Source organism: Papilio xuthus, unplaced genomic scaffold (assembly GCF_000836235.2).
Source record: "Papilio xuthus unplaced genomic scaffold, Pxut_1.1 DF827714.1, whole genome shotgun sequence".
Lineage (NCBI taxonomy): Eukaryota > Metazoa > Arthropoda > Insecta > Lepidoptera > Papilionidae > Papilio > Papilio xuthus.
In genome coordinates, this window is record NW_013530935.1 from 274,986 (window position 1) to 289,629 (window position 14,644).

General features: G+C 40.3%; 1 protein-coding gene across 1 annotated transcript in view; it reads left to right on the top strand.

The window, feature by feature from the left end:
* LOC106116738 (uncharacterized) overlaps window positions 1-13,737 on the top strand; it is an 80,546-nt gene extending 66,809 nt beyond the window's left edge. The window contains exons 3-14 of the mRNA XM_013310716.1: window positions 6,284-6,448; window positions 6,598-6,775; window positions 6,999-7,250; window positions 7,397-7,645; window positions 7,956-8,215; window positions 8,359-8,500; window positions 8,626-8,766; window positions 8,852-9,015; window positions 9,096-9,166; window positions 9,270-12,022; window positions 12,123-12,269; window positions 12,379-13,737. Of these exons, the coding sequence (XP_013166170.1) occupies window positions 6,284-6,448; window positions 6,598-6,775; window positions 6,999-7,250; window positions 7,397-7,645; window positions 7,956-8,215; window positions 8,359-8,500; window positions 8,626-8,766; window positions 8,852-9,015; window positions 9,096-9,166; window positions 9,270-12,022; window positions 12,123-12,269; window positions 12,379-12,630 (4,774 nt within the window). The 3' untranslated portion in view covers window positions 12,631-13,737. The remainder of the gene's footprint in view (window positions 1-6,283; window positions 6,449-6,597; window positions 6,776-6,998; window positions 7,251-7,396; window positions 7,646-7,955; window positions 8,216-8,358; window positions 8,501-8,625; window positions 8,767-8,851; window positions 9,016-9,095; window positions 9,167-9,269; window positions 12,023-12,122; window positions 12,270-12,378) is intronic.
* Window positions 13,738-14,644: the final 907 nt, after the last annotated feature.

Consider the following 14,644-nt stretch of genomic DNA (forward strand, 5'->3'; position numbering starts at 1 on the left):
GCAGTGTTGAAGTTTATATTGAAAAGATAAGTACCTAATTAATTATTTCAAACCTAAGTTAAAGTAAACAAAGCTACATTTAAATATCATTTGTAGAAATAAGAGATGTGTTTCGGGATCGTGTTCCATATATGTATTTTTTATAAGTATTTTTGCTCTTGAATAATTTTTTTTAATTAATGCATAGCGAAGTTATGGCGCAACATCCACAACCACAATAAGACTTAAAGCAAACTAGACCTTAAATGAAATCAAAACACTCTATGTTATCGGGAAAAACCTTTCGCTACATTAAACCGAGTCGACTCTCGGCGAAGATTTGTGTAAGAACCTAGTTTGGGAGACTTCCAACTTCTCATAATATAGTTGCCATAGACTCGATTTAGATTAATTTGGCGACTAGACTAGACTGAAAATTAGTTGATTTAATCAACCAATGTCAGTAAGTATTTATTAAAACAACTAGTTGTCGTCCGTGCGGAATTATAAAAAACTTAATTAGTAACCTTTATGCTCTTCTAGGCTATGTTCTTCATTTATACCAAATTTTAGCGGGATCCGTTTAGCCGTTCTGGAGATATCTTCAAACAAACATTCACCCATCCATCCAAACATATAAATTTTTAAGAAGTAAGATTAAAGCTGACTAATCGATCTTGTAGCTATTTCTAGATTACAGTCTAGTCCTTACAAAAGTGCTGACAAAAATATTTTTTGGGTTTGAGAGGTAAGCATAAAAGGTGTTGTTTGTACTTCGAAATATTGAAATACGTCCATTAAAGTTGAGTCGTTCGCACCTCCCCAACAATAAGTGAAGCTCTATGGTTCAGTTCTGCATTAATCTATGGTTTTAAAAAGGGGATTGAAAGTAAGCGGGAACGTCAGCGATCTCTATGGCACAATAATATCTCGCACAATGCCGTAAACCCGCCATTGTTGGGCTGCTAGGCGTGAGGATAGCGGTGTAATTCATGAACGGTAGCGGTTTATGCTACATGTAACCAATGTAAAAAAGCAACATGCAATATCTGTGTTGACAAATAATATTATTATACTTTCCAAAAAGGATATATAAATAAACCGTGGACTTCAACGGACAAAAAGCAAGTAACGAAGACTACAATATATCTTTGTTTATTATGTTTAACCTGAAAATTTCTTTTTTATAACGCAAAAATTAGTTCTTGACCACAATCTCACCTGGTAGTAAGTGTTTAAATAATATTAAATTCCGCTGCTCTTATTACTATACTCGTGGTCTTATCAAGTTTTATCCCGACAAAATATGATCTCTGCTCTTTACGGGTTATGCAAATAGCACGCTGCAGCAATGTTTGATGCGATTTGCGGTCACGTTCCCCTCTTTGTTCTCACCTCACTCCAAAACTCACAACTTTTCATATCCAACCTTATTACGTTAATAGAAATATAGATCATGTTTGTAGGTCTGTCATCTTCGAATTCAAAAAACCTCTTATACCAATTTTTTATTTTAAAATTCTTTATAGTTCAACGTGGGTGAAATATAAGCATAAATTGTGATTAAAACTTTCTTATTCTCCTTTTTTACTATATATGTAATGAGATATCCTATTTTATAAACTATTTAGGCGTCTTTAAAATTCCTACGCTTATTAGTTCATCCTTGAAGACAGGACAAAGCTTTATTCTTTGCTTTCTTCAACATTTTTTCTTAAAAAAAGAACTTTATTTTACGTATACGATAAAAGGTTCTTTATTTGAATTCCTGCATTTACCTCTTTATTTTTATTTGGTGCGGAATGTATTGTATTGTGCGGCCAGCAATCGGCAGCACAATTTCCCGTCGATTTGCCCGGACCCCGGACCCCGAGACCCGGACCCCCGGGACCCCAATAACGTCGGAACACCTCCAATCATTCAGAACAGCGCCCTCTGGAATTTATTGTTAGAACTATATGTCCCAGCCTCCGACACAGGACAGATTTTATAATCGTTCCATGAATTTTAAAAAGTAATGTGATAATAATTAAACAAATGAAATAAGATATTTTTTTTTGATAATTAAAGTTCACTTTTTTCCAACTATTCCCATCTTTTATCCTTGAAAAGATAAAGTCCGTATAAGTTAATAAACGCAAAATTTTTATTTATCCTTTTGTGAAACTGAATGTAAAAAAAATCAATAACGAACAAGTTGTTATACTCATTTCTATTTTCCATTTTCTTTTTCTTTAAACGTTCCAAATGAGGCTCCATTCTGACAATCCTCTTTCCTCCCCCAAGCTTAAATTACTACTCGACAGCATTGTTAAGCATTTTATACTTTATACTTAGTGTAATAAGATATACTTTAAATTGTTTTGTATTAAAAGAAATTGCAAAATGTCAATATAATGAAAACCTTGCCAATATTGTAAAAGGTTAAGGAATCGCTCGTCTATTTAGTGATTAGAAAATTTACAAAATATAATTTCATAATAAAATATTTCATAACGTGATTTAAATCTCCGAAATGCAATTAACCAGTTCCGAATTAACATCCTTTTTTCCGATTAAAGCATAATAATCTGTAAAAAAACATTTGCAAAGTAAAATTTTTAATATTCGATAACTTCGAAGCGAGATTGTGAGAGCTTAAAACATTTTCAATAAAAGTTCTGTGAGGCTATATAAGTGTTAAACTCTGACTGAAATCCGGCGCGCTGTTCAAATTATTTTCAGCAGATTACAAATAAGGGGATAGGGAATAAATTGCTAAATTTCTCGCAACTGACGAACCGCGCTCGTCTGAATTTGTTAACTTGGAGTTGCGTCGTTTATTTTATAATACTTTTAAAGTAAATCCATGTCATGTTGTCGTTCTTCAATTTTGATCGCAAGAAAAAAAATAAAAACGAATTTTAAAAACTATAAATAACTGGCACTTAATACTTCAGCGCCATCGTTTTTTTTAAATCTAAATTTGTCCCACTGAATATTTCGTTTCACACATTCTCAATAAATTGCCGTATCCTTAGTTTCATACGACAAACGTGCTCGTACGTTCGCTTTCATGCATAAAAAAGTACCACTAGGGTAAAAAAGACACGAAAAGATGACAGCTCTTTATTTAAAAAAATATAAAAGATAACAAGTATGTAAGTGGAAATACACATGTTGTTTCCTCAGCTTTTGTACACGTATGAACGACGTGAAAAATATGTTCTCGTAAAAAGAACGGTTCTAAGTGTAGGGGGAGTGAGAGTGAATGATTTTGTTATGTCAGGTGACGCAGTTTGTACCGGATTAGTTGACGTTTTTGGAAATAAACATTCATAGAATTATCCTCCACGTATTTGTATATAAATTCATAGTGCGTAACACGAATAGTTTGCGACATGCGTTCTCGTAATTAGTGACAAAATATTCTTGATGTACTTTTCGCACAAATTCTTAGACAAATTTTATAGCTGACGTTATAAATACGTTCTCACATATATTTGTACTAGGCCCTTTGTTGCTATTTAAAATAAATAATGATTGACGACATTTTACATATGAATTAGATTTTATATGTTAAAAATTGTTCTTAGATGTCTATGCTTTAGATCAGTTACTTAGGTAATTCTTAATTTTAAGCGAGTACAAAATTTTACATCAAGCGCAGAGCTTAAACCTTAAAAATAAAATAAGTAAAATTTACTTCAAAATGAAACTTTCAGCAAGAAATTCAAATACGAAATCCATAGAGAATATCTTAAACGTTCTCCTCATAAAGTAAACTTTATCCGAGGAATTTAAACTCACGTCGGTAGAGAACGAATTCCTCAGAAAACTTCGCAAAATGTCGCGTAATTAGGCATTCATTTGCTAAAGCGAGCGGTTACCGCCACTGAGACTACATTCGGCGCTGGAGTACTTTCTACACAACTTTCACATCTGACTATGTCTGACATAATATTACAATTATTATTCGTTTTAGTTATCGTTGGTTTCTGATACCAAAATGTCTGTATAAAACTTTAAGAAAACAGAGATAACATTATGTTTTAAACGGGGATTTCGGTCTTAGAAACCTACGGTTAATGACATTTATACCATACATACTACCTATATACATAGTTAGGTCTATTTTATTTGTTTTTAATTAAAAATATATATAGAAAAACATTTATCCTAATTCTACAGAAACACATCATCATCAGCTCACTATACGTCCCCACTGAGGGGCTCGGAGCCTACCCTAACTTAAGGGTGATTTGGCCATAGTCAACCACGCTGGCCAAGTACGGGTTGGTTGACTTCACACATATCTTTGAATTTCTTCTCAGATATGTATAAGTTGCATCACGATGTTTTCCTTCACCGTAAGAACGTCGGATAAATGTACATATGTAAATAGGAAATGGAAATACACATTGGTACATGGCAGGATTTGAACCCAGCAGATTGCAAGTCAAGTGCTTGACCCCTGAGCCACCGACGCTCTAACTACATTAACAAATACGATTAAATTGGTACTTTAATCGTATTTATTAAACAATTAAATGTATTTAATTTTACCGTATCCTTTCTGATTAGAGTGTTAAGTACAACTGTCTTAATACAACAAAACAACAGACAAATACATTTTGTATGTAGTAAATTCACGTCGAACGTTGTACAGGAATGTAAAGTTCCCCCGCGACTCAACTTTTTAAACACGTTAATCTGCAAAAATGGAAGTTACTCGCAGCGTACTTATATAGTACTTAATCGTTAAGTTGTAACTTAGATGTGTTCAGCTTACCGCACTTGGTAGGAAATTCTTTGTTCACAAGTAAGTGTTTTAAACTGTTCTCGGTTAGTTAAAATAACTTTTTACATTGAATATTTTAATTTCAACTCTAAAATAAATTAGCGCAACAAATAATTGAAAGAAGATATTGATGTCTCACGATATTTGGGAATTAAACACATTTATATTTGTGAAAATCATTTACAGGACTGATAACATCTGTTCAAATCCTGCAGCTTAACCCTTTTAGTCCAAATTGTTTTAAAAGGCCAATCATTTTATTGCTGTAGGCGTGCAAAGGGTTACTCGCGTAGCCGGAACCTTAAAAAGCTTACGACATATGCGCGATAAAAGCGGCAGAGATATAAAACGTGCCGGAAAAAATATGTCCGCGAGGTTGGAGCGTATTTATTACATACTCGCGTCACGTTGAGCGGACGCTGGGGGTTGGTTTATGTCTTGTTGTGTCAGTCGTGGGGCCACGGGGAAGTGGAGGGTACATAAGAGCCGAGGGGCCTTGCGGCAGTGGGGCCGTGGTGCCGTGGGGCGGTCGCTTTACATGATAACGACGTACTTAGACGAATGTACGCGGATTTGGGACCGTGTACGTTATTATGGAAATTTTGGAGCTTTAACAACAACGCCGACATTGGCAATTTTAATCGCATCTTCTTTCAAATATGTTGATGTTAAAAACGTTTTTGTTTTTATTAAAACAAATACATTTTCCTTTTGTATGTATGTATTTGTGTGTGAATTTACTGTTAGTGATTATTTTTTTAGTGTTATTAGGTGAGAATAAATCTCGAAACTAAATTCTTCGTCGTACTAAAACTTTTTTTCCATAAACATTTTCTTGTCATATTTTTATTTGTGACCAAATATTAGTCGTTTTATATGTGGAAATGTTTTACATTCGTCAAATATTAAATGTTGTATAAAATGTGAAATATTGAAGAGTTAGGTCAACATGGGGCAGAGCAATGGAGCAGCAGATCGGGCGGCCTGCAGCGGATAGGCAAGAGACAGTTTAAACTGCGCTCTCTGTTTGTTCAGCTCTCTATATTTTGATATTCATGAATAAAGTAAAATAATATTTTACATAGCAAGTTTACTAAATGAAGGATACCTTTTATGCGGCGTTTATGTTTAAAATTTTTACAAGTGCAGCAAATTTTTGCAAGTGTTCTGGCTTGATCCAACATTTTTCCACATCGGTGTATGCGTGGCAACAGTTCTCTAATTTGCGTTAATATTAACATCGACCAATCACTATCACCTTCGGTTTACTTCGATATCTACGTCCTGGTTATTGTTTAAATATAACCCTTGGTTGATTTGACATCATCCATTCTCAACACAAACTGTTACAAATTATATAAAACTCGATATTTAAAAATAGCAGATATTAAAACTTAGATTTAAATAATAAATAAAATTATTAAATATATAATATTCATTCATAAGTAATTTTATAACTTTTATTACAACGTAAGTTGAAAAGTCAAAGTTGCATAGTACTGATGATATCTTTGTCAATTCCAGTCACATAACGCGCACTGCGAGCTGGTTGCCGCCCGCGGAGAGCTGGCCGAGCGGGGCATGCGGGGCGGGAGCGGGCGCTGGGCCTGAGGGGCCGGCGGAGGGTGAGGACCTGCCGTACGGCTGGGAGCAGGCACTCGACAGCAGGGGCAAGCCTTACTACATCAAGTAAGATATTATTAGTAATTTCTTTCACCCTCCTATAGGCTTTTGTTAGGTAAAATGAATAGACTAAATAAATGCGTAGAACTTAAGTCACCTCAAATAAAGTCGTTCGTACAACGACATCTACCAGCAATCTGTGTACACTGTTCTAGTCATGTGAACAAGACGACGACGTACGTGGCGCCGGAGGGTTGCGGCTGCGAGTCTCCGCCCGCGCCGCGAGATGTCGTGCTGCAGCGAGACCCCGAACTCGGCTTCGGCTTCGTCGCCGGCTCCGAGAAGCCCGTCCTCGTGCGCTTCGTCACCGACAACTCGCCTAGCGTCGGAAAAGTAACTAATGCTACACCTCTCTGTAGTTTTATAGTCTTGTAAATTATGTGTGACGTAGAAGAAATCAACGATGTCATAATCAACTATGAATGTATGTTAATGAAAAACCCAGTCATTAAATTTAAACTTAAAATTACTTAAAAAAACTCAGTGTAGATTACTCAATAACACTCGATTTTAATATCTTCCATGGTTAATATCTATTTCATAATGTACATTCCAGTTGGAGCCTGGTGACCAGATCCTGTGCGTTAACGGCGAGGACGTGCGTCTTGCAGCGCGCGAGCACGTCATCTCTGCAGTGCGCGCCTGCTCGGAGCGCGTCACGCTGCGGGTGTGCCAGCCGGCACGCTCCGGCAGCGCCGCGCGCCGCTCCGCCCTGCTCTCTGCTGCCAAGCGGGCGCGGCTCAGGGCTAAACCGCCCAGAGTCAGGTTCGCCGATTCTGTACAGTTGAACGGCGCACCCATGTATCCGGTAAGAATCGAGAATCAAATGAAATGTTTCAGCTGACAACTAGTCCCTTTAAGATTTGGAAAATTAGTAGTAATGTTATTTTATATTTTGGTCTTATTTGGTGAGTTCTCATATTTTGATCGAAAGTTGACATATAAAATTTCCAGCCGTCAGCATTCTCGCTGGGCGACCTCTGTCTACCCCCGATGGCGAACGTGCTGAAGGTGTTCCTGGAGAACGGACAGACGAAGTCATTCAAGTACGACGCGACGACCACGGTGGCGGATGTGGTGGCCAGCCTCAAAGACAAGCTGTGCATCACCGCCACAGAGCACTTCAGCCTCGTCGTCGAACATGTTAAAAGTCTCCGGAGGAACAAGCTGACGCTTCTCGACCCTAAGGAATCCTTGGCCAGGGTCAGTTGAACACATAACGGATAAGCTTATTACTTTTTACTTAAGGCTTCAGAAGAAATCTAACCACTATTCTAACCACAACTCTCAGATAATTCATTGATAACTAAATACATATGACATCACAATATTATCATGACATCATCGTGTTCAGTGATGTGAACAAACAAATCAATATGACATAACTGTTGTATCGCAACTTAACAATAGCATTTAAACTGACGACCATCATGACGCGATACTACATTTAGAGCTGGCCTTATCTCTCTGAAGTTGCTAACAATAACTGTGATGACGTGATGATGTTGTATAGATCGCAGCACGTCCGGGGTCGCACAAGATGCGGTGCCTGTACCGAGTGGTGTTCGTGCCGAGCTCAGCTGGCGAGCTGGCGCGCCGCGACCTGGCCGCGCTCGACTACCTCTACGTGCAGTGCTGCAACGACGTCCTGCAGGAACGGTTCGCGCCCGAGCTGCAGCCCGAGGTGGCGCTGCGCCTCGCCGCCCTGCACGTGCACCAGCACGCGCTCGCCAACAACCTCTCCCCCACCAAGCTCACCGTCAAGACTGTCGAGTGAGTCCTCTCAAAGATCTCCCACAAGTCCAAAAGTTTCTAATCATTTATATGAAGTTTTCGTGTAGACCGTCAAGATTTCTTGTCTATCTTTGTTGTTGTGCTATGTGATATGGTGTGTAAAGAATTCTTCTCGCTTGCAGACGCGAGTTCGGTCTGGAGCGGTTCGTGCCGGCGGGGCTGCTGGAGGGCATGCGGCGACGCGAGCTGCGCCGGCTGCTGGCACACGCGCTCAAGCTGAACGCGCACATGACCGGCCCCCAGCGACAACTCACGCAGCTGCAGGTACTGTACTGCTACACGGGAGACATAACTAGTATCATCTCACCTACATTACTTTATATCAGAGATAGATGTTTAGCTAGCTTTTTTCGTAGACCGTTTTTAAAGTTTTGTGTTTACGGTTGCAGGCCAAACTGCACTACCTGGACATAGTGGGGGGGCTGCCGAGCTACGGCGCGAAGTGTTTCAGCTGCGCGCGGCCCGAGCGAGTGCTGCTCGTCTCCCCACGCTTCGGTCTCAGTCAGATCCTCGGCAACAACAACGCAGTGGTGAGATAGACTAGCTGATCTACTGACATGTATTCAATTCTGTATGTGAATGAGGAATGGGTTATATTGTTTGTTTGTGTATCAGCCGCAGTCGATAGCGTCGCTGGAGGAGGTGGAGTGCGTGCGCGTGCGGCGGGAGGGAGGTGAGGGGGGCGCGGCGGACGTGGCGGTGTTCCTGCGCCGCGACCGCGTGCTCGCGCTGCTCATGGAGGAGCGCGACGCAGCCGAGATGCCGCTCGTCATCGCCGGGTGTGCACATTGAATATCAATTTATCTCATTCTTTTATAATATTTACGGCTTGACGTTTTTTTATTTGTATCAATTTCAGATATTATCGTCTCGCTACAGGCAAAGAGCTTAATGTAGAACTGGAGAGGGAGCCGATTACTGAAGATATCGGTGAGAGCAAAATTAAAATGCTATAAATTAACACATTACTTCTTTTACTGTTCTTAATAACTTGAATTCGTTGTCAATTAAAATAAATGTTATTATATTCCAGCACCACCATACTTGTCGCAGCACAACGTTGTGCCGGCGAAATGGAGCTACCTGCACCACGACAGCCCCGCGGAGCTCGCCAGGAAACATTTCGCGATATTCAGCATGCCGCCGCCGTATCACGCCACGCCGGACACCTCCAAGACTAACTTGGACACCAATATGAACACCAGCATCGCCAACAGAAATCACAGCAACAACTCCAGTCCGCTTATAGGCTACGACTCCAAATCCGGTCTACTCGGTCACGACGTACACTTCGAGAAATGTAGGAGAAACGAGGACTTCAGATTATTCGATCCGAACGACGCGTGCTATCTGGAAGACGGCATGGGCTTCGATCTTCAAAGCGTGCTGTCCCTGGAACTACTGGAAAATGCCGTCAACAATCCACGCTTAGTCGAAGCTAAGAACGAGGAGGTTCTCCGACGAGTGGAAGAAATGCAAAAGCTCGTTGAAAACTCCGAACAATACTTAACTGAGAACTGTGACGTTTTTCATGAGAACGGCTACAACGAGGGCGTCCTCAGCGATGAGATAGGTGGTCGAGAGACTTGCGTGGACCAGCCGGAGAGCGACACGGAGTCCAACGCGAGCAGAATGTCGGCGGCTGACGACACCCCCGGCATACTGAAACACAGCGATTCCTTGTTACTGCTGACCGAGACAATCAATCAAGGATTAAGCGGCTTGACCGTTGCGGAACCAGAGAAAGATGTTTCAAATGATTTAACAAAGAGGCAGTCTCAAGGACTAAGTGCTATATTAAACAATTGTGGCCTCACTGACGCTTTGTTAGCCTTAAATAATGACGCGTGTCAGTCCGAAAGCGATAATGATTCTCTCTACACGCCGACCAGTAGTCCGATACGCAAGCACTTAAACAAGCCTGCAAATAAAGCGGTAAGAACCAGCTTCGGCTTGCACAGTCCAGACGCCACCCTGGACAACAGAGAACCGAACTTAAAAGAGTATCTGAAACAATTACGAGAGAAAAGTAGTAAAGAAAACTCAGCGGGAGCCGAGTTTCCATTTTACTACGAGGAGGGTCTGGTCGACAACGACGCCGAGCTTATAGATTTAACTTTGATCCCTCCGCCTCAGACGCCCGACGAACTAGACGGCACTACGCAGGTGCCTCAGATTTTACCCGTTGTCCCGCCATCCTTTGCCGATGATAAGGATATTGCAGATGAAAGTGTCCCAAAGAACGAACTGGAAGAATTTATCGCAAACGTGACCGTTCAGCCGCCCACGGTGAAAGTCACCCCCGCCATCGAACTGACGCCTGAAGAAATAATGTCATACATCATCCCCCCGCCGCCCGCCTCAAACTCCTCGACTTTAGATAGGGACGGCAGTTACGTTAATCAAACTCAGGTCTCGCAAGAAAAAAATGATCAAGTTCCGACAAACGATGTGAAACCAAGCAACGGAGACGTGGTGAGAGGAACTTTAAGTGTCAGCGAAATTAGAAATATGTTTGCGGCAAAAACGCTCAGCGAAGCTAGGAACAGTCTTTTGTTAAAAGATAAAAGTAAAACGCAAAATTCCTCCAAAACCGACTCACCAAAAGGTAAAAGAAAAAGTATAACAGGAGAGAAGCAGGCAAACGGCGTCGCACATATCATTGAATATCCTACGGTCGAGAGAAAAGGTATGTTTTCTTGTTGTAGCAAAGATAAGAGCAAAAACGATGACAGCTCCGAGGAGACCGACAAAGTAGACGGTCACGTAGAGAACTCCGACACGATGCCCGATGTTTGCGAAATTAGACCTCCGCCTAGAAGAAAAAGCACCGAACTTAAAAAAGCCCCTGAGAGACCTCCCAAGACACCGCCGACCCCAGCCCCGCGACCACGCTCCAACTCCTTCACCTGCTCAAATAATGAATTGAGCGCAGTAGATATACCGAGCCATCAGTTCAGCACCTTGAACAACAGAAAGTTAAACTACAAAGTTGTGTGCGATATAAACGAGCAACACGCCCAGCACCCTCCTCAGGTACCCCCTAGAATAGAGAACAAGGTCCTCGCACCTCCCCCACCCCTCTTATTACCCCCAAAGAAACCACCCCTTCCTCCGGTGCCGAGTATTGAAGTTTTAAGAATGAAAACTTCACAGAAACTATCTCCGGTCCGCAACCCCGAGCAGCGCCTCGCTAGCATCGGATCTCCACACTTCCATCGGAACTTGAGCACCTACCGCAACCTCGAGAACGAGAGCAGACTGACAGACGACGAGTCCACTATCAGATCCTCACACAATTACAGTTCCTTAACGTTGCAGAGTCGCCACATTCGGTCCAACTCCGAAACTAAAAGCACGATACTGAAAAACAAAGAAATGTCAACGGCTCTATCGTTATGCTCGCCGCAAATGAACCGTCGATTCAGCAACCGGCCTGACATATTGAACGGCGCGCTGGGGAGCGAACATAAGGTGTTCAGTCCACCCCTGTCCGAAAGGAAATCATTTCGTCTGGACACATCCAGCCCGACGCCCAAGACACAAAACCACGTGAGGTTCAAGGAGGACATCGTGGACGACATCCCGACCCCGCCCTCACCCCCCACGGTGAAGTTCCCCGAATTTTCCGCCGGAAACAACGGGCACGTGTCCCTCGAGAACCTGCTGTGCAAGACGGAAGCGGCGGTGGACGGGCTGCTGCAGCGGCTACACCAGGCCGCGCAGAAGTGCTCGCATCAGCACTCCCATGGTGGCGGCGAGGACATCGACGAAGTCAAATTTCAGGTATCTTCTCTAATTGACTAGAAATTATGTGTTTCATATAAAATATGTCATATTTTGATTTCTTGCGACCGTCCAATACAAATATTCTGTTCGGTTGCAGCGCGCCCGCAGCGAGCTGACGATGTGTGCGGTGTCACTGGTGGGCACGTCGCGCACTCTGGTGGGGGCGCTGGGCGGCGGCGCGGGCGCTGCACAGGCGCTGGCCGACTGCCTCGCCCCGCTGCGCCGCCTGGCCGACCTGGCACAGGTAATTACCTTGATTCTCTTGTAGTAGACATTTCCTCTCGCGTTCTCCTCTTCTCTAAACAGAGGTCAAGTACTCACATTTGAGTAGTAAAAGTAATTGTATATTTCAGGCTCTGGGCAGGCATACATCATCACCTTTACAGACAAGGAACTTAGTTCTGCGAGTACATGACGTGATGGCCGCGTTCAAAGACCTCGCCGGCGCGGAGATGGCGCAGATCATCCACGAGCACAACGCCAAGAGTCAGGGTCAGGGTCAGGAGACCAGCTCCACTCTTGAAGGGCAACTGGCGCTTAGAGCGGAATGTCTCGCCAACGTGCTGGCAACACTTCTGCGCAGTCTTAGAGTGTTCTCACCTTAAAATGTGGCTCAATGGCTCAATACGCCTTTGCCTAAAAACAAACATAAGGAAAAAAACTAACTTTCTCGGTTGTGTTTCCATTACTTATCATATCAAAATATCACTTATAATTATTCCCTTTGAATATAAATATGGTGAGAAAACATATTTTATTGTAAGTCGTATAATATACAGATATCACAATAATAAAATAGTAAAGGAAATTCTATTCTTATCTGTGCAAATGTAAGGAATATGGCAACCCACATTTTACTTGTCAAAACTGTCATTTTCATAATTTCTAGCGGGTGTATCTCTACTGAGTCGTGATTTTTACGACGAAATGAATCTCAAATCCGACTTTTGAATGTTAATATTGTTAACTTGATTGTATTTTGTTAAGACATTTTTAACTGAGACCAAATAAATTTAGGTATGTTTATATTGTAGTTGGCTATAATTGCGTTTATTTAAGTTGTAGTTTTTGTAAATTTTAACGTTCGTTAATATTTTATATTAATTGTTGATATGATTCTGTTTGAGTAATTTTATAGGAATGTTTTTTTTTTATTTCTCGGATTACAATGTCTACGTATTCTGCTTTCCTCGCTTTACTTGTAAAATATAATCTTTATAGGCAAAAAAATACAGATACCACAAACAAAAGCGCAATATTAATCAAAAAAATCTTGTTTATTATTCTGTAATTCCTTTGTAGAAGTGTTACCATAGTGAATAATTAATTTTACTTATACATATCTATTTACATAGAACTATTGTATATTTCCTAATGGTTTAGGTATGTGTGATCAAAAGAATAGGGTGCAAATGTTCAATATGCTAATCTTATATAATTAAAAACAATAATTCTTCTGTAATAAACTTAACTCGTTGGTTAATTTGCCGCGTAAAATTTGGTGTTGCTAGTTGTAAAATTGTTTTACTTAAAAAAAAAGTGTTGGAAGCGTCGCAAGTACGCGTTGTGCTGATATTTGTGTATTGGTGCTATTTTTAAAAAAAAGCAAATGCGTTTTTGTATTGCATACATCTCATTTTGAAAATTTTATCGCGGAAAAATCGATCGAACTTAACCTCCAAAAAAGTTGTTAGTAATGCAATAATTTAAAAGAAAACTAATGCAAAAGTTCATTGACCCTGGACGTTTTTCACCTGCGAAGTACAAGACAACTCTCCATTACCTGTACAGCAGCCAAAGACAATATTTTTCCATTTTTATTTTTTTACGAAGCCTCTTTCATTCCTTGTTTAGCTTATTACCTCTTGACGTAGACAGTGAATATTATAAAATAATTATGGACATATATCAATAGTGTTTATTACTACTAAAGACGTAGTAACACTATTCAAGAAACATTCTCGTATTAGTTTTGACATAAGCATTTTCTTTCCATCTTGTTTCATCCTCAGCTTACAATACGTTCCCAATGTGGATCTTGGGGTCTACACTATGTTAGGGATGCCTAGGCCATAGTCAATCTTGTTTAACTTACTTCAATTAAAAGGTTTTTGAGTTTTGATAGACACCTCTATTCCCGGTCAGTTTTTTTTTGTACCTTTACGGTTTCCAAAGTTCTTTGGAATTTCGTTCATACAGCGTACATATTTCTTTTAGGATTTGCTTTTGAAATATTAGTGATATAATATCTTGCAAGGAAATGGTTATGTCAAAACTTTATAACATATTAAAGGAACTAATAATATGTAGTTAAATAGTTAGCATACAAAGAAACATTGTATCACACCAATTTATTTTTTGTTTTAAAATTAAAATTAAAAAAATAATAATAATGCGACGCATTTGATGTAATAAACAATTTAAAACCATTTATTTGTTTTATTCAAAATTTATTTGTCAAAGTACAAATAATGTGTATCAACTGTTTAAACGGACAAAAATAAAATTTACAAAAACGTTTCCTCAGCGCCTGTAGAAAAAATATAGCAAAATATTCAACAGTAAAATATTTTTTATGTGAACGAGGTATCTTATCACATCATAAAAATCAATTGCTGT